The 21,275-nt window shown below is 38.6% G+C and overlaps 2 protein-coding genes and 1 long non-coding RNA gene across 4 annotated transcripts in view; 2 read left to right on the top strand and 1 right to left on the bottom strand.

The window, feature by feature from the left end:
• Nucleotides 1–411: 411 nt before the first annotated feature.
• Nucleotides 412–21,275, bottom strand: part of LOC103176478 — a 34,238-nt gene continuing 13,374 nt past the window's right edge. For both annotated transcript variants that reach the window (XR_487601.2, XR_487600.2), the window contains exons 3-4: nucleotides 4,907–4,997; nucleotides 412–1,589 (exon numbers count right to left, since the gene is read on the bottom strand). This is a non-coding gene — a long non-coding RNA (uncharacterized LOC103176478). The remainder of the gene's footprint in view (nucleotides 1,590–4,906; nucleotides 4,998–21,275) is intronic.
• LOC103176477 (homeobox protein Hox-D13) lies at nucleotides 6,743–9,067 on the top strand. Its single transcript, XM_007890046.2, has 2 exons — nucleotides 6,743–7,565; nucleotides 7,981–9,067. Exons 1-2 carry the CDS (start codon nucleotides 6,875–6,877, stop codon nucleotides 8,229–8,231), a joined length of 942 nt encoding a protein of 313 aa, XP_007888237.1. The 5' UTR covers nucleotides 6,743–6,874; the 3' UTR covers nucleotides 8,232–9,067.
• On the top strand, nucleotides 13,893–16,449 carry hoxd12a (homeobox D12a). The gene is made up of 2 exons (XM_007890045.2): nucleotides 13,893–14,463; nucleotides 15,249–16,449. The coding sequence occupies exons 1-2, from the start codon at nucleotides 13,893–13,895 to the stop codon at nucleotides 15,485–15,487; spliced, it is 810 nt and encodes a 269-aa protein (XP_007888236.1). The 3' UTR covers nucleotides 15,488–16,449.

Here is a 21,275-nt window from a genome sequence, read left to right as displayed (position 1 = left end):
AATGTTATATTTTAATAAAATTGTCAAATGTATTAAGTGCGCAATTAGGGTTTATATTCTCTAACATTTTGACATGAAGAAACGTATTCGAAACATATATATTTTTCAAAACACTATAATATTTTACCTCAGATAAATGTACATAGTTAAGTGAAACTAACTTAGACGTGATGATATACTTACATTAACGTCGACAAATGAAAAAAGCAGAAACTAGTCAGTTCTACTTATTTGTATAAAAAAGTCAACATTTTAACCATCCATGTATGACTGTATAAGTATCCCAGTACTTGTACAGTATATATATAAATGTATATATATATTTATATAAAGTATATATATGTATATATATTTAAATTTATAAATATATAAATTTATTATATTTAAAGTATATTATAAAGTACTGTGGTAAGTACGGATTGCATTTGATCAGACACCATATTAAGTGACTCACAACAGTGGAGTATGTGAATGTTTCACCTCCAATACTGGATGGTGGATGTGAGAACATTTATAAACAAATATCTCCAGAGTTTCTGGTAGTGAAATCTTACCGGTGTGTACTCTATGCCTGGATGAGATTCGCGAACCAAGCTTTCTACAATCCTTTCAATAGTATTGTTCTGTTTGTGTATTTATTGGTGAATGCGCGACAGAACCAAAGCAGGTGTCTGTCAATAGTAACAGATTGCTCTTGACCACTGTACACAAACAATTAGACGAAGGTACTGTATATGTTTCCAGCTCTTACTAACCAGTTACGTTCCCCTTTGCTATAGTAGAGGTCATTAATTGCTTCCATTCATCGGAGACTCGGTATGTTCTAGAAAGTAAAGGCACAGACTGCCATAAACCCGATTGTGGTCAAAACCCATGGCCCTGGAAACGGTTTCGCCACACCGTACCTTACTGGAAAGTGACTGGAAAAGGTATAGGAATCGATTGTATTTCGGTAATTGTTGAACATCAATCAAATTCCTGGGGCTGCGTATACACATGTCGGAAAGAGAATAATACTTGGCAATCACACGCATAGATAAGTACAGACATGATAATGCATAACATAAGGATTATTATAAGATACATATTCAACTTAGACGTATTATAGGCAAGATTTGTCATTCCCCATAGATTTTGAGCAGATTGAAATAACATCCGATAATAAATTTGATTAGAATCGTTTGCACAACCGTACGTTTAATGAAAACAATTTCAGGGTCAAACAATTCGGCAGACTTTGAAAGACCCTATGGGAAAATAATGTTATCAATGTTTTCGACAACACAACACAAGCATGTAGCTCACCAGTAAATGATACACACCAGCGGTAAGCAATATATTTTGGGGGTGAGGGCACTTGAATGGTATTTTTAGGCAACAAGTGTAACATATTTGTCAGCTTTTAGTTATGAAAAATAAAGATGGTGGTGAAATCGCAGCAGAAGTTGGAGGGTTGCTTATCATCGAGATGTATTCTTGGGTGAGAGCTTAAATCGTAATAATCTAAATTGTCGCTGGTCCGTCAAATAGAATCGTTCAGGATAGTTCATCCCACGGGCCATTCCGTTTTCTTCCGATGTTCTTCAGGTCTAGTGGAACAAAAGAGGTATCGACTGATCACACTTTGATCTCAGTATGGCCTGCCAAACCATCCTTTCTAGAAAACTGCAAGAAGCCCGTCACATTTAGCCTGCTGAAGACCAATTGCAATGCATGGTAGAAAATCATATGCACCAGTCTCACGGTAAAACTATACAATAACCCACCCTTATTTAATTAGTGTACGTCCCATAAGAAGACCACACCGTGTTAAACAACCATATGCTACTACACATCGGTGCTCTTTGACAGTTTTCAACGATTGCTTGCATAATTTTCCTAATGTGGGAATGGCTTCATCTGCCACAAATCAATTAATTCTTACACACCATAATCCCTGAAAACTTCCAACATCAACCCCAGTGAAATCATCATGTATACCACATAATAATAATAATAATAATAATAATAATCCTTGCACTTGATATAGCATCGTATCGAGATGTCGAGATGTCTCAAAGTGCTTCACATGATTTACTGTAAAGTGGATTGACTGTGTATTTTGTGAGCGAGGTGTGGTTGGAAGCTAATGCTCTTTTCAAAAATACTAAAATGTTCAACAGGTGAGCTAATTCGCCTTGATTTGTTGCGTTATTTATGCTCCTGTTCCTCCCACTCTGACAGTCCATCAGACAATATGGTGCACTCAGAATGCAATCGCGTTTATTTATTACGCACAGGGAAACTACACTATATTTAAAGAACCTTTCACAACTTTTGACTTTTAAAACGTATTACAAAAAATGGGTGTATTGTGCGACCGTTCCCAGTCGCTTACAAGAAATCAGTATGAAGGAACTATCGAACAGCTTTAGAGATTTTGCAACACATTTGGATCCGAGCAAAATACCGCCTTGTGCTTTATGTATTTCTCGTGGAAGCGTTCGCCTGATGGGTGAGATATGGGTCACCTTATTAACCCAGGTATTCGTAATGTGATATTATTAATTAATTGTCAAATGAAAGCCACATTTCGTTAATTTCACTGTTCTCGACTGCATACTTCACCTATTCCCTGGCAGGTCGGTTTCACAAGTAACGTGGCAATTCTACCGCAAGTAAAATTCTATCTGATATTAGCTGCTGTTTAAGATTTTTGTTCGTGAATTACGAATTACGTTCAATATAATGTTCTAATACTTAACCATTTAAGGTTCATGAGGATATATCTGGACATATTTAATAGCATAGGTACTTTCACCTGCTCAAAATTTAAACCCAGTTATATGTAATCTGGTTTCATTCAGGTATTAATATTATGCATTACATTGACAAAAAATGGCATGTTTATGATTTGTGTAATGTCAACGGAGCTAATATAACCTGTAACAGTCAATTCCACTTTAGCGAATAATTGTTAAGTAAATAACTTCACTGATGAATTTGATAAAATAAGCTAACTGCAATATCGCATTTATTTTAACTGATTGATTTTGCAGTGCAGTTTATTTTACGCTAATACCTTCCCCCATCCAAAGATATATTTATCAGATTTGCAACTTGCACTGCAATGAATTGCTTTGTATATGATGTGCACCATAACTTTTTTAATCTTCATAACTTCAAGCTGCGTTTAAAGCAATAACGGTGGGAAGCAGTTAATATTTCGGAATGTGTCGAATTCATTGAAATTAAAAGTATGCAAGGAATTGCACCAGAAAGTACGTTTATGTTTCGCTGTGAATATTTCTGATAAGTTAATTTTAAAATTTGTCAAACATTTCTTCAGTTAACAGTAAGCCCGATTGGAAACCGAAATGACATCATCAACTTTTCAGGGCACTGTTATATTTATGAATCAAACATCATTTCGCGTCTGACTTTTCGAGCTCTTCCAGTTTGTACACATTTTGAAACTGTAAGCACTTTGACATCGTATTCATCTGCAGTTTAAGTCATCCGCTTTTTAAAATATTACGGAATCAAAATAAAAACGAGTGAGGACAAGAGAACCAATTCAACTATGTTCATCGCGGGACCAGAGGGAAGGGGCGTCATTGACGGGTAATTTCTTCACACAATTTATAAATCGACCAAAGCACATTTACACTGAAACTGGATGAGACAACAGTTTTGAAGAAAACGTGAACGAATATAACTTTCTATTCAAATACATCAAAACTCCCTGACAAGTGTAAATATAGAGCTACAATCTTTTTTTAAAAAAAAGTTACATCAACTATTGCCTTTTTCAAATAAAACACCTTGAAAGGTTGATATTCTCAGCTGTGTCAGATGAGATTGTTTTATATTTAATCTTCTATTTTCAATGGAAACCGTTTTTTTTCTCCCCCTTCCAGTTTAGTTAAACACGAAATGGGTGGCCACGGCATGACAATAACTGTGTTACGGCAGCATGTCGATGCAAAAATCCCCCCAAAAAAGTCTGAATTAATTAATGTATCAACGGCGTCAAAGTTTTTCGAATTTGTGTTATAAATCTCAGCTACCTCCAGTCATTGAAATTCTCACATAAATCCCACGGAGCTGTTGAGTTGCTTTGGGTTTGCTGTTTTCCATCTCCCTTTCTCTCTCTCTCTCTCTTCCTCCCCCTCTCCACGCCCCCCCTCCCCCCCCCCCCTGCCCCCTCCCCCCTTCACATCCCTCTCTCTCTCTCTCTCTCCCCCTCCCTCCCCCTCCCCATCTCTCTCTCTCTCTCCAACTTGACCTTGGCCTTCATCTGCTTCCGGCAAAGACCTCTTTGTCCACATACCAATGATGTGGGCAACTTGAAACAACAGTATCTGTTGAACCCTGTTCTTGGGTTTTCCCGGAATACTATAACCAGCCCACGAACCCAATTGCTAACTGTTTCTCGTTGGAAGGATGTACTTTACTTGGACTGTGCTTTCTTTTTGAAGCAGCAATGCCATCTGCCGGAGCTTTACTTTATGCATTAAATAACGTTCTGTGTTGCATTGGACACCAACGAAGAAAAACAACTCTCCCTTCACACCAAATCCCATATGATGGAAAAGAAAAACAAAGGCACAAACGTCAAATTCTCTCCCCACTCCCCACCCCCAACCCCTCTCTCCCCACCCCCCCCCCCCACCCCCCACCCCCAACCTCTCCCTCCCCAAAATGTACCTTTTGAGAACACAGTAGTATACGTTTGAAATATTTTGTCGAAGGACGTGGCTTAAAAATGGTGAAATGTTAAACAACCGGGTAAAAAAAAAGGGTAAAATAACGCCACTTTTTTTTTGTGTGTGTGTGTGTGGGGGGAAGGAAATGAAACAAGGGATTGAAATAATCGATCTACATGTGATGCAGATGCAATAAATGCAACAAATATGCATTGTACCTGACGGTCACATCACGCAGATTGTCCGGTCGGTTCGGTCATGTGAAGTCAAGCTTCGTGTCAACGGGTTTCCTCGTGTCGATTTGGCTCTCTGAAAAGGATTCGACATTTTTTTTAATATAAACATGTCCTTTAATTAAGTCGCACTGTGTTTACTTTGGCTCCAATAGAATCCGTTGATATCTGGTAACTTGATGATTCGTCCGATGATCCCATCGTGTTAAAACCTGATCAACTTGTCAGCCCTCACAACACATTTACTTCTTGCAACAGAAACTTTTTAAACTTTCGGGGAACTGCGGAACAGTTTAGATCAGATCCCCCGAGTTTGCCACAGCAGTTCATGTTGACGATCGTTTTACACCTATTATCCGCTTAACTCCTGAAGCTGTTAGTGACTGCTACTAACTGGAAGACAAACAAAATACCCCCAAATACATGCGATGTTCTCGATACATTTAATGGAATAAATACTTGTGTCAAAGGTATTACGTCCTTTCACATACAACGCCAGCCTTATCCCATAGCAATATTTGTTTGGTGTAAAGGATTCAAATTATCTTTTTTTTTACGTCGTGTTATATTGTCAAAGTGCATCATGACAATGTTAAATATCTTAAATATCGGAAGGACATTGCCAACAATGAATACGTTGGCCCTTATATGTATATATATCTTAATATATGTTGGTCCTGTGATCACTATGACGGCTGTGGGGTGAATTCAACATGTCATTTCATGCACAGATTATATACTGCATCTTTCCCACAAAAAAAAAACCCTACAATTTCGGATTATAATTGCACTAGGACTATGAGAAAAAGCATCGTTTACTAATGTCTTCAGAAACTGATTTGCTTCGAGCGAATGCTTCATTAATATCAAATTCTCTTCATTCTAGTAATACAGTTGAACATCTCATTGCAGCCAGGACTAAATTGAAAATATGCACAATTTTGGAATACTATAGCGCCTTTTACGCAACATGCAAACCGATGATCACTGACTAAAGTCTTACGTTAGTACGTTGGGTTTTAGGCAGAAATAAAATTAAAAAAACATCTACGGAGACCTTGGACGACCTCGAGGTTCTATTTTCCTATAACTGAAACACTGAATTTTAGCAAAACTACGAAAACATGTAATAATTTTAATGAATGGTTCGCTAAACCTGAATGAAATGTGCCAAACGGTCCTTTCTTGGATTAGGGGCCCGATTAATGTCCGCCTAGAATTGTGAATACTCGGTGTATCGAAACAAGAATTGTCGAGGTATAATTATAATGGGAAATGCATAAATCTGCAAGGTCGTAATAAACAGTAAATTCACAGGAACTAATAGAAAACTGTTTTATTATATAGAAAATACAACACTGTCCCGGAAGCGGGCATTTGGTACAAAACAAGAAGATTTTTTAAAAAATAAATTGCGAAGCAAAAGAGAGGGCAACTCTAATGCTATTCCCAATTACAAGCCAAACTCCAAATGATTCGTTTTTTCCCCCAAAAATAATCTACAGTGCTCATTTCAGTCAGATGGAAACAAGAAAAAAAATAGTCACTCGAGGATATTTCACGTGTAGCTTTTAATAACCCGAAATACAGTGATCCCACATTTTGCAAACAAACCTGGTGATGTTAATTAAAAGTCTTCAAATATACCACGAGCAGACTTGTCCCGAGCAACTCCATTCTGTGTAATAGGGTTTTTGTTTTTTAAATTCTACGTCTTTGCAAATATTTGATCATAAATTAATATTGGGAAACCATAGGGGAAAAGGGTGGGTGGGGGGGGGGGGGATTTGATGATTCCTGAATATTTCTCCTCATTTTGCATATCACGTGGCCAGGCTCGACCTACCAGCTCTGTGTTGGTCAGTGCACTCTAATCAGTGAAAAATAAGCACCTCTTTCCCACTCCCGAGGCTGCTTTTATAAAGCAGGATATAGTTTGGAGTGGACCGTGATATGACAGCTTCACTTCTCTCAGCCCCTTGGAGGACTGATGCAATCAGGTACCTGCACAACAAAAACAGCACAGCTCACTCGGAGATGGAAGGGCTGGGAGGAGGGAACGTCCCCTCGAACCAATGCAGGAATTTTCTGCCTCCGTCTGCGTTCGGGACCCATCACAACCCTTTATCATCGGGTCCCGCGTACTCGGTCGGGGATCGAGCGCATTCGGTCATTTCGGAATCTGCCAAGCAATGCACCCCGTGTCCAGCTCCCACCAGCCCTCCCAGCCCGGCGATCAGCTATGGCTATCATTTTGGAAGCAGCTATTACAGTTGTCGAAATGTTGGCATTCAGCAGACTGCTCTGAAGTCTGGTGCTCACGCATCTCTGGGCGGCTATCCAGTGGACAAATACATGGACGTTTCGGGTTTGACCAACACCTCTGTTCCCAGTGACGAAGTGTCATCCAGGGCAAAGGAGTTCGCTTTCTATCAGAGCTACCCCAACCCGTATCAGCGTGTCTCTGGCTACTTAGACGTCCCAGTTGTCCCTGCAATAAGCGGTCACGGGGAGCCAAGGCATGAAGCCCTAATACCCATGGAGACCTATCAGCCTTGGACATTTGCTAATGGCTGGAACGGTCAGGTTTATTGCCCTAAAGATCAGACACAGGCTTCACATTTTTGGAAATCGCCTCTTTCAGGTAACCTATGCTCCTACTTTTGCTTACATTCCTAGGGGGAGGAGGTGGGGGTGGGGGTGGGGGGGGGGGGGGGGAGAAGACCCCGCCAGATTCATTTGAATCGTTGATTAAATGAGTGCAACGCTATTGTTTGATTTTGCCAGGAATTCGCGGGGTTTGTTTTTCCAAATAAAATAATGACAAGTAATATGGATAATGTGAAGTGACTGCGTAACAGCTTGATGGGTTGCAGATCAGCTTGCTGAATTGTGTGAACTGGGAAATGAAAAACATGCTTTGAATGATCGTTAAAGGAGCTTTTCTTTTGATTTGCCCTTTGTTTTGTTTTAATGCGCCCTGGATTTAAAGTGTTCACGCTCATCATTTATATTCCCCCCCCCCCCTCCCCCCCACCCCCCACCCCTCACCCTGTTAGGAGATGTAATGCACCATCAGACTGATTTAAACATTTACAGACGAGGGAGGAAGAAAAGGGTTCCCTACACGAAAACACAGCTGAAAGAACTCGAGAAAGAATATGCCACAAACAAATTCATAACCAAGGAGAAAAGACGACGGATATCGACTGCCAGCAACCTCACCGAAAGACAAGTCACCATTTGGTTTCAGAACAGAAGAGTGAAAGAAAAGAAAGTCGTTTCAAAAATCAAAGACAATATACCTTGATGCACCAGACACGGTTCCCCAGTGATGCCGTACTCTGCTGAACTGCATGTGATGCGGAAATTTCTAACCAGAAAAAATATGTGGGAACAAAATGCTAAGCGATGTGGTCAAAGTTCAAAACACATCTTCGGATTTACAAAGAAATCTTGAATAGATCAGTTTCATGAAGTGTCCCGAGGGTTGGGCAGAAACTTTGCTATTGTACCTCGCCACCAAGACTCATCCAAGACTCTCTCTTAAGGAGCGAAAAATTCCACTATTCTCCTAACCATTCGTGTATTTATATTCCGATATGGTGCTAAATGATTTTTTTTTTGAGTGACTGCAAAGTATCTCCTAATAATTCACTTTTGATTGAGTTCTTCGTGGGTTCAAATGAATTACTGGGGAGTTTAAAACGCGCCTATATAATGGCGACTGCAACTGACATCTATCATTAAGCAAACTGTAATTATAACTTTCTGAATGTAAGGCAATTCTTTATTTAACGCTTAAACTTCAGCCATATTTAGCAAGAGAGCCTCTGGGCACCCTACAAATATGTTCTAATTGTAAATCATACCTATATACTAACAGCAAAATGCATTCTGTGGTGAATAATTCAAAATAAAGTAATAAAAATTCCATTTCAAATAAGTGCCAGATAGAAATTAGTTGCAAGTGGAGTTGTTCCAGACTAGTTGTGACTTAATCCCATAAGATATTTAATCATGTGAATCGGCAGCGAATTTACAATCAAACACGTTCATTATAAATGTATTTTCAATCAGAAATGAAAGATGGCTTCTGTTTTCTTGTGTCTCCAAATTTTCAAGTCATTTAATGAAACGTTTCTCCAAAGAACTGTAGACATAAATTTTGGGCTTAATTAATTAAAATTTGTGGCAGTTTAAAACATCTTAAAAAGTTATGGTTTAACTATGCAAGATTATATTGCTCTACATCGAATCTTTTGTTCATTTTAAACTGTTCTTCAAGACAAATGTTAATATATTTGAAAATCCCAATGCTGTTTTGAGTAGGCTGCCTACAATTGAGGCTTTTAAACCTGTTTTCTAACCAATTACTCATTATGCTGTATATTTGAATTATTTTTTCATTATGTAATCATGTTAACTATACGAATAAGATAGAGCAGAAATTTGACATTAATCCTTCTGTGTACAATTTTTGGATAAAGTTTTTTCATATTCTCCATCATATTAAATATGAACTATCCTTGATTTCCTTACATTAAATGATTTATACTGTGCAAAATATTAACTCACACTTTAACTGCCTCCAAGTTTTACACGCTATGCAAATTAATTTAATACATTTTCATTCGCCACACATCAAGGTTTCTGCATTTTATTGGCTAGCGTTTACAGGAAATGTTTATCCACTTTCCAGAAGTATGTACATACATACTTACATACATACATACATACACACATACATACATACACTGCCGACGGTATCTTGGGAGAATGCGCACAAATCCAAAACAGATTCACGTCTGAATAATCTGCAAACATCAAGTCACTGAAAATTTGCACTTATAAAGAGATGGTTCGCTATCATAATTCATCATTTTCTATGCTAATACGACAGTACCTATGTTTTGCACAGTTATATTTGCAAATGTAGCCACTTGTAAAGTGGTAAGGACTTTTAAAAACATTTCCACTGCCAATAGTAAAGAAAATTCCAGAATACAAATGTTTCTCCTTTTTTTTCCAAAAAAACCCCATAACAGGATGTCATTTGCTTCTCTGTAGGCTATTTGCAAAGTACGACAAATTCTGGTTTTCCACAAATTATTATTGGTTGGATTAATGAGTGATTTGTGATAACATGTTATATGTGTTATAGGAAAACATCGTTCATATCGCTAAGTGCAATTGAAGGTATAATTATAGCCGAGATAATTCTTGGTATCTTACTATTAGGTTGAAATATGTAGAGATAACGTTGAATGTTTTTTTAAAAAAAAGCGTTGCACTGGATATTACGTGTGAGACTGCACATAGCCGGACCACAAATCATAATAAGAATAGGTAAAATGATCAACAAAGTTTCCACTTAGGATGAATTTATCGTTTGAGTTAGTATGCAAAACGATTTTGAGGAATTTTCACTTCCAGTTTTGCCAACAGAAGCGTAAGAGTGTTGAAAGCACAACCTCAATTTGTGGTTCATTTTGCAATCAGGATAACTCACGATTGTGGCCATTTTATATTCATTTGAACCTGACAGTGACCAAAATCTAAAACCAACTTACGAGAACAGTAAGAGCAAAACAGACCAGTTTAACGACTGCCCTTAAAATCGAGTGTCTGCAGTACAGTAAGTGGTGAACAGAACAGACGAAGACTTTGTAGGTCACAACAATACTGACCGCCATCTTCAATTATACGTTTCAGACAAGAACAGAAACGGGTTTAACATTAGTCCTGCGTTGGAATAAATTCTGAAGAAAGGCAAAGAGAAAGACATCGAAAGGTATGGTGTTTCTCCCGAAAAAAGAAACAACTCTTTTTTTTTAGGGGTTACCAATATTCATATCGTAACAGGCTGAAGTTTCGTCGCTGGGTTGTGCGGGCTTCTGATTAAAAAGATGCATTTAGGAAGGATGTTTAGCAGTCGAAAGTCAATATTCTATTTAAAATTGACCTTGACTATCATTATAGTCTTTGACCTTGACTTTATTTAGCCTCATGAATAATAAACACTGCTGAGACTGCAGAGCTGTTTCGCCATCTGCTGGACATCTACAGTACAGCAACACGCTGTTCCAGACAAAAAACTGGCCACAAGATGGTCGTTCCTATGTTACGCTGCAAAACAGAGCCACAAAGGTACTGGTTACGTGCAGGATCTTATTGACAGGTCGTATTGAAAATTTAGACAGCGGCATAAACCTATATTGCAAGAAAAGAGCTCATAAAATAAAGTCTTTCAACACAAAACCGGGGCTGCCCTGAGACCGAGGCTACATTTCGGTTTTAATATTCTTGCACCATTTAAACTTGACGTGCTTTATTATTCATTTATGTAACTCGTTACGATTTTTTTTCAAATAATGGCATTTTTTCCCCAGATGAGCCAGACCCATTACTCTGATACTGAAGAAATTGTGCCACAAATCAGGCGTATTGCAGTTTTTTTTCCTGCCTATGTAACATAACCTAATATTATTTATAGGTAAAGCGCACATACTTTGTGTGCATTTGAATACGGGCTATGAAGGATGCACAGCTTTGAAACAAACGTTTTTAACAATAAAGTACAGTTTTGAAGAACTTTTTTTTGTAATAAAACCCCGAATCCTCACTGGATTTCATTATCTGTTGCACTAATCCCATTGAACGTGGAAATTGCTGTACTTGACCCGAAAGGTTTACCACCAAAACCGTTCTTTATTTTCGGAAAACGCATGAAAACGAAAATGTTCAATATCCTTTGAAAAAAATATGGCATTCGGATAGATACTCCTTCGACATTGACCTTGAACTGTGGGTAGCTGAGCTGTTTTCATTCAAGTCTTTTTCACGTTTGCACAAGAAACCTTAGATGCCGTTCTCGCTTTCGGTTTGAGCGCTTTGATTTCCAACAACTTTAGCAAATGAATGGCAAACTTAGAGAAGGCGTTCGAGTATTTGGGCAGCTATGGTGAGATCATAAAGTGGAAGAGAATCAACACTGGCATTTCTTTCCGGCGAGATGAGCTGGCAGTATCTGCACTGACTTGGCTGCACATAGGCAGATTTTTAACTGAAAAAAAGGAGGTCAAACTGTAACCCTCCCAGTCCCGAAAGGTAAGATAAATCGTAGACCCACGGAATGAGCACAGTCAAATTCTGAACACCAAGACCGGTAACATTTTCAAATACTCTATTTCTACAGTCGGAACGAATTTGTCCATAAAGTGCTACTTTTTACAAAAGGACTTGGCGCCAATTTAATTTTCTAAAGTCATAGTGAATCGTGTAATTAACTCACAAACAAGGCACATATTTAATTATTTTATGTAGCTTATTTCGTTACAAATTATTTGACCTATTTGACGAAAAATATAGCATATGCAGCAACGATTTGCATGGATTTACAACGGCTACTTTTTAAACATTTCACGTTTTTTTTCCCGATGACTGTGGACTCTCTCTAAAACTTGCTTCTGGCATCAAACACATGCGAGTAACAGGATTGATTATTCGGTTCTTCTGGATTTTTAATACTGAATTTACAGTAACCGTCTGATTTCAACGTTTACTTGAAGCTCGTTTAATTGTTATAATTCGAGCCGCTTACGTTAACCGCTGTTCTGTTAAGAAATTACTCTCTAAATAAAATGTACAATCTAAACGCACCACAGAAGGGTAGAGTTTAATCTATCCCCCCCCCCCCCCCCCCCCCCCGAAAATATATGTATTCCGAATGCGGCTGCTGATGTGAATTAAAAAATTCCCCTTTCACCTCCACCGTATGGTTAGTAATAGTGAAACAAAGGATAAAAGTACGAACGGGTGCAATTTTAGTTTCCAACTCGTAATGTCAGAGCAGTCTTAGTGACTGCAATTGTCCGAAGGATTTTGCATTGCAGAACAGAATTTAAAGACTAGAATGAAAAGATGGCCCCCAATTACATGGCCGTATATGTGGCCTTGAGACAGGCTGTTGTCTACTTTTACTGATGTATTTTTGCCTTCAGAAAAAAAAAACGAATTATTGCATTCGGTATCGTGAATGTATCTCTGATGTATTCAATTATGAAATACGCGGTTCCCGTCATTAACCATAATAATAATAATAATAATAATAATATTAAAGCATAAACGTTTGTTTCGTTCTGAGCTGAGCGCTTGACGACTGTCCACTAATGTTATTTTGTTAAGATTTGCTTTCGTTTGCCATGTTTTCGTTGTTTTTCGTTAACAAAATCTAGTCAAAACAAATGAACGAAAAAAAACGCCTCAGCGCTCCAGATACGACGCAATGTCACGTTATTGTACCAACCAGACATTCTGTCAGAAATGAATCAATCCCTAAAAATCCATCGTCGGTAAAATATAAATTAAAAACGGTTTACGTTTCCCTCCACTTCAGCACTTTTTCTTCCCCGATTCAACACGTCGCGTTTGCTCTGATCTGTTAAAACATTCTCCATGTGAACGCATCCCATCCTGTCCTGTCCTGTCCTGTCCTGTCTTGACCGCAATGGGCACAGAAACGGATTGGGTACATTCAAGAAAACAGCACTAACATGGCATGTCTGGTGTTTGCACTTTTGTTTATATATATATATTAAAAAAAACAACTTTAATATAATGTGTGAGAGACGCCGTTGAAGCTGTGTCTTTGGAGCACATTGGATTTACGCTGCGTTTCCTTTCCAACAAATGATCCAAAAAGGAACGAGACATCTTGTGTGTTCCCCCCTGACCCGGGTTAGTTAGTGAGCGTTGGCTAAATGGGATGGTGGTGCACATGGACATGGACTTGAGACATTTCAGATGTGAGCTGCTGTGGGACGAAGGCGGTGCCGGGGGGGGGGGGGGGGGGGATACCAGCTTCCGCCTGCCCCGTGACTGTACCGGAGCCAATGGGGCTTTGCCTTTCGTTTATCTCCGTCCGAGAGCTAAATAGGGACTGGAGAAGATCCGACCGCGCGCCTCGGAAATGTGCGAGCACAACCTGCTGAATTCAGGCTATGTCGGCTCCCTGTTGAACTTCCCCAGCCCGGAGCCCTTCTACTTCCCCAATCTGCGTCCGAATGGGGCCCAGCTGTCCGCCCTGTCTCCGGCTCTCTCTTATTCTCGCCGGGAGGTGTGTGCGCTCCCGTGGACCTCCCCGAGTCCGTGCGCCTCGCCGCCGCAGAGCCGCGCCTTCGGCGGCTACTCTCAGTCCTATCTCAGCAACCCGGTCAGCATCAGCAGGCACGGACCAGAAAAGGCCGTAGCCGGGGAGGAGACGGGCAAATACTATTTCCAGGACAGCAGCCGAAAACTGGAGGAGCGCTGCAGGCAGAACCAGGCTTACCCAAGCCAAGCGGGCATCCCTTATTCGCTCAGCGCTGCCAAGTACGAATATTCAAACGTGGAAACATCCCCGCACGGCTCCTCGTTACATAGCCAAGGCTTTGAATTGAATTCCAACACTTCCACTGTAAATGAAGGCATCAAGCAGTGTGTGAGCCTCAATATGTCATTACAGTCATCAATACCTCCAGCATGCAACCGATCCTCCGATGGTACAGTATCAGTATAATATTAAAACGATGGTTATTTCAAGGCTGCAGGAACCCCTTTCTCTCCCCCACCCACCCCCCCACCCCCACCCCCACCCCCACCCCCCCACCACCAAACAAAAAAGCTACCTGACACATTCATGTCCATTTCATATATTTAACATTAACACGTGATGTAGTGATATGAAAATTTGCAAACCAAATTAAAGGAAAATGTTGGAAAGCACACACTGATAGATATTGAAGCAAAGCATGAAATGGTTCTATCACAACGCGGACACTGGTAGCTTTTATGGTGGAATAAAGCCGAAATGATAATAAAATCAATGAAGCGATTTCAAATTTGGAAGTCTGCATGGAAACTTTTCAGTAACTAAGAGATGTAACATTCTCTGAATGATCACTAGATTGTGGTTTAGCTCCTGTAAGATACTGACATGTTAATGTGACTTTCATTTGTCAAAATATTAAACCTCGATCAGTTTCTCCTGTAACACATGATATTAAGATGCTTGTTTCACCCTTTTAGTTTGTTTTGTCACTTGGAACTTCTTATGTTATTTTCACGAAACAAGATAATCCGTGTAATTTACATTCCTGCTGTACAGAAAAAAAAATACAGGATTAAAAAGCTGTCGATTTTGTCATCCATTACCAATGCAATATCTTTCACACAGATGGTGTGCGAAATAGCCAAGTGGTCGCAAGTGTCAATTCAGTTGGCGAGAAAATATAGGAAAATTTCAATTGCTTTGTGTTTTTTTCTCTCTCTCTCCTCCGTTTTGTAGGGATGTCGTGGTGCCCAACACAAGTGAGGTCCAGGAAGAAACGCAAACCGTACACAAAGCCACAAATAGCTGAACTTGAGAATGAATTCCTTGCCAACGAGTTTATCAATCGACAGAAAAGGAAAGATTTGTCCGACAGACTGAATCTGAGTGACCAGCAAGTCAAAATCTGGTTTCAGAACCGACGCATGAAAAAGAAAAGGCTTGTGATGCGTGAGCACACGCTCTCGCTATTTTAGGGGAAAGTTGAAGTTCAAATGTGAGTTCCAAGTTCGCGAGTCGGCCTTTTTAATGGTAATTAAGCTTGCTTGTAGAAAGCGTGTAGATCAAGAATATCCATCGTTTTAATGGATAGGTGCTCCTTTGATGTGCTGTCATATAAAACAGCAATGTAACATTACATTGCCACTGTCACTAGTCATGGGCGTGTTGGGGTTTTTAAACATCAGCAACATACAGACTGAGATGCAAACCATGGATACCTCGTGAACCATCGACTGTTGCAGGATAATGTTCAGAAAGCGCAAGTTTTGATTTCTCGTGGCCTGTACGTTTGATGTCCAGGGATAATATGCGTCATCTCATTTTTTTTTTCAGTTTTCAAGAGATTATAATTGTTTTGTTTCGTCAATTTGTTTAAATTGTCACACGATTGTCTGTCGACTCGAGTAACAAGCAGATATTGAGAATGTAAGTACCACAGTAATTAGAAAGAAGCTTTCGTATTTTAACCTTAAATATACAGTATATATTATGCATGCACCCTACCTATGTAAATTGAGTTTGAATAAAAAGTAACCGTAAAGCATTTTCACTGGTATGTATGTACAAAACATTTTCTTGCTATAATAGTGCTGTGAAGTAAGGACTCGAAAGGAAATTAATTCAAAGGTGTCTGACGGCACAGTGAGCACCCATCCTCATCCACAAGAGGTTATGTTATTTGATTTTTAGTAAACGATGGATTATGAAGTTGACATGTGATAATGGGATGTGTGGGATTCAGTCGAGCCAATGATGAGTATTATGCGTTGTGCAGCCAGCTGTCTTCAATGTATTTGTTTTTTTTTCCTCAAACCTGCGAAAGGCCTCAGTTTCATATTGCACAAGTGTTGTTACCGACATTATACGTGAATGCGATGGAGACAATGAAATAAATCAATGGCAATAATGCCATTTAAAATAATTCATAAATAAAACACACGGGTGATAAGCTGTGGTGAATTTGTATTTTTTTTCCTTCAGTTCAACAAAAGAAAACCCTCTCTATATTGAGCTCAATAGGAAAAAGAAAAATGTATTTCCTTATCAAGCTGTACCTGTATGATCAGTTTACTGACAAAGAGTCGAGTAACTGACACTCGAATAATATATTTGTCGAAACCATTATTATTATTAAAATCAGTCAAAACCAGTAGATTGTGAATGCTAAAAAAAAAATCTGATGGAAATAAGTAGAACATTACATAACAGAGCGAATACACGGTTCGGATACAGAATGAATCGCTTTCAAATTATCCCACTCTAATTGTTTTTTTATTTTAAAACACCAACCAAACGTGTTTATTCTTTGTTATATTATTTTATAAACTAATGGCGTTAACTTTTAAATCTCTTTCAGCCACCAAAAGTGGGGAAGTTCTCTCCATATTCTAATCAAAGCAAAATAAAGAAATTCGACCTTGATCACATGTCAAACCAAATGATGCTCTGGTGATTTTTAATTTCTGTGTGAATTGACTGTACAGCCTCAACCCATATGCTGTAATACTGTGGTTTCCATTTGCAACAGCATTAAGATAAAATTGTGGACACATAAAACGCAGACAAAATGGTACGATTGTCTCCCTCATTTTCAATAAACTATATTCTAATACAGTAACGAGCAGTTTAAACTCTCAGCTCTGGAATTTTTAAAAATCATATAAATCCATATTGCACTGAGAAATATGCGTTCACATATTGTGATTGTTCAAAAAAATGTAAGGTTCAAAAAAATATTTAAAGGAAAAAGAATGAAATATAATATTTTCTTTGTCAGAATTTCCAAGTAACTTGATTTGACAATTGACCGTCGCACAGTTTATTAATTGTTTTGGACTCAGAATGAAAATAAAACTAAATGTTTAGTTCGGGCAATATCAGTTCATCAAATGACAACCAGCATTCTTTTCAAAATTAAATAGGGATTGCTGCTGAATTATATAACAGTTCTCAAGGTCTGAAACGAGAGTTCGCATTATTCTTTATTTTTCTGATAAATCAAAATGGCGTAATTCGCTTCAGTTATAGACATAATGGATTTTTGCTTATTTAAGCTTTCTGCTTTGATTGTTTTCAGTCGGAGGTATATATATTTGCTGTCTACGGAATTGATGCATTTTGATATAAACACACGATCTATGTTTAGCAAACGATGCTGAAAGGAAACTATGGTGGTACTTGAATATCGACAGTGAGCAGAAAATGTCAACGAGAATGAATAAATTGCAGCCACTCGCTTTTCATTCCAGGAACTGAGATTGTGGGTGGGCAAAAAGAGACAGACAGACACTTCTAACCCGCCACTTGTTTGTCTGGCCTCACATTAATTAAACATGCAGCTAAACTTTCATGGACCTTTTAGTGGATCTTTATTGAAATATATCAAAGCGAAGATGCGTTCTGTCCTGTTTGCAAGTCCAGACTTATTTCATTCGGGCCGTTTTATTTCTTGCGTTGTTTCAAAGTGACGCGGGTTAAGAATTTTACTGATGGTACCTGTTTGGAATTTATCAACAACACGGGGGCAGATTTTTTTTTTACCCATTTCAAAGTTATCAAGCTCGGTTAGTGGGCAATAAGCACATTCCTCTCAAATTTACAATCATTTTGTCAAGATAACTTGTCCACGGGTTACAGAATACTGTAAGGGTTTACCGCGCACATATCATTTAATAATCCAGATTAATAAATATACCTAAATATCAAGCGACTTTAAAATGTCCAGGTCACTGCATGGCCTGTCGTATTTTCAGCAAACAATAGAGGAAGATGTAGCCCAGTTGTTGCATGTAAATATCTTTTGTTTTGAACACTGAAATGGATCAACGGTCCTAAGTTGCATTTTTATCCAAACATTTTATCTCTATGTTTTTAGAAATGCTCACACAGCAGGCAAATGCCCTGGTCTTCAGCACAGACTCAAGCCGTATGGCAGAACTCGAAAGCAGGGCGACTCTGAAATAAAAGTTTTAACGCGCAAGAGAGAAAAAAAAACTGAACTTCCAAAATCAGGCTCTGCATTGTATACATTGTATACATTGTAAAGTATATTTCAGATATCCGTCAAATTCCACTGTTCTCGGTTCTCAAGACTTTGGCACAACTATTATACACACATCTTCTGTCATATTTAAAGATAATGCCCCCAAAATGTCTGAGGCGGTTGATAAAGCACTCTGAACGTCCTTTGGGCTGGCGTTAGACTGAAAACAAATACCTCCATTCTGTTATACCTTGTGAGGCTGTTTCAGAAATGCTGTAAGCGAATGAAAATGCCACGTAGGTTTACAGTACGGGTGAATGATTTTGCTTGCAGCCTCCACGGAACTCGGGAGGAAAGCCACAGCTCCCTCCACATGAGACAGTCATTAAACAAAAAACAAACGCAGCCGCCAACTCATCAGGGATTCGCCTACCCGTGCCAAATTCCGGTGTACCCTTTATTTTAATCAGTATATAATATATATATATATATATTTACACGCACATTCATTTAAATATCCCCCCAAAAATAATATGTACCTGCATTCTGAACATCTGTGAAATAACAGAGGTACATATTATTTTTTTGGATATTTAAATGAACAAACTATTGAAATGATTAATCCCTCTTGAAAATATCTCGGTTTTGATGAGATTTCGAGTCCAGATCCAACCGGGGTGGTGTTGAGTTTGGATGATTCTGAAGACCGACACCGTTTCCGAACATTAAATTCGGGTCTTCGCTGATTTCGAATACTTAAGAAAGATTTAATCGTTTCTCTTTGAAGAGAAACCAAAGCGAGTATTGCCCAACAGCCGCTCTTTGGTAAAGATCGGTACTCTTAAGCATGGTAATGAATTTTCGACACTGTGCTTTACACTGTTTTACTCTGTTACTTGCTTGATAATTATTACTAACGTAAATTATTTATTGTTGCACTAAAGTGTCTTGTTCTAATGAGGTTATCGTACGTACAGTTCTACAACAAAGAGCTTAGGGAATTTGTCGTGCATTAGGTGGAATTGCTTGGAATCTCTTTTTCATCTCATTTTTATGGTTCTAGCTGCCAGACGGTGTCTGTACATGTTCTCCAGATACTGGGGGCGCCATAACAAAGTTAAGGTCAAGTTAGTGTCTCTTCTTGGATTGCACGCGTCTCTCCTACCTACTGATCATGGACTTTGCTTGACTAATGAGATTTTTTTCACGATTGAAATACTTAATGTTGCGTGCAGTGTTAAAGAAAAATAAACTTTTTTTTCCCTATGTTATCTGGAACGCCACAGTCAAAGAATACCTCTCCGACTTGAACACTTGCTTAAATAATACCTCCAACACACGCGGTTAGTACGTGGCTTTTCTTTACATTGTGTTTTATGTGGCGGCTACGCACAAGACCAAACGGTGATACTAACTAAGGTTATCTTGGTATTGTGTATAATAACGGGTCATTTGGGTCAAGGCGGTTGGTATTTGTATGTAGGCTGAGGTCAAAATAGGCCGAAATCCTTACAGTCAACGAACGTATCATTGCTAAAGTCGTTTCAACATGTGTGCGCTGGGGACAAGAACAAAGGGCGCTCTTAATCCGTTCCTGTATACAATTAGCACAGAAAAAAATTCAAATGATTTAACTGTGTATCTGAGCACGGTGAACACCATGCCATTTAATTGCCCGCCTCGTTTCCTTTAAAAACCGTCCACTTTCCGAGGAGCCCGGGTTTATTGCCAATGTCCGCACGACGAAGCAAAATACAGTTGCACTTCAAGATATTTTATTTTATGCTTAAGTTTGAATTTTATGCAACGAAAAACTGGATCGAAAGTGATACGTGGTCCCCGGAACAGAAACTATGCTGCAAATGTTGTGTTCGACTCAACTGGAAACACATTCGGCGCTGAATGCGCGGTTATTTTATTATATTAATAAACATTCGCAGTAAAATGGACGAACCATGCGTTTACTTTGTTGAGTAACTTAGGTGAGGTGCCCAGGCCCATGGTCTAATGCATCATCAACGTTACTTAACTTATGTTAAATTATGGGATTGCAATTCTTGATCTGAATCCAGGGAAACTATCATTGGCAAAGCATCTTTATTATGCTATAATCATTAACAATTTTCTCTTTGGCGCTCACTAATCAAAACAATACAATGGCTCTCTACCTTTTTCAGATAATAAACAGTCGCTCACTGTCTGCCAGAAGTTTTCTAATCTTTCATTTGAATCTATATTTTGGGATCGAGAAAAGAAGGAATTGTTGTCACTTCTATGATCAGTGATAAACACGTTTCACTCAATAAAGCAGGACTTGGATATGCCAGCATTTTCTAGTCTATGCGAACTAAATTAATTCAAATATACTTCATTTAATTGGTCAAATCAAAATAGCATATCCAGTTGCATTTACCCGGAATACAGATTATTCAACCAAGACCTCGTCTCACGCAAAAGCAATAAAACAGTGCTCTGCTGCCGCATATTAAGTCATTGATGCTAAAGGTCAGTATATTGTATGCATTCCATGATAGGGATATGGATAAATAAGAACATGGATTACATTTATTGATGAACTGAATACGTATTTTCCGTGATTTTCGCTTCCCTTGGATATATTCTGAATTAGCGTTACATCCTCTGCGTTTCCTGCTAATTCGTCTTCTGATTACCTTAAAGCACAGTCCATATAGATAGAAAAAAATAGCTTTCAAATATGAAACACAGGCCAATGAATATAGATGGATTTTGAAAAGGCTTATTTTACAATGCTCTTTGGT

The sequence above is a fragment of the Callorhinchus milii genome, unplaced genomic scaffold, assembly GCF_018977255.1.
Source record: "Callorhinchus milii isolate IMCB2004 unplaced genomic scaffold, IMCB_Cmil_1.0 Scaffold6, whole genome shotgun sequence".
Lineage (NCBI taxonomy): Eukaryota > Metazoa > Chordata > Chondrichthyes > Chimaeriformes > Callorhinchidae > Callorhinchus > Callorhinchus milii.
Note: the sequence above shows the minus strand (reverse complement) of the source record. Positions and strands in the feature narration are given on the sequence as shown.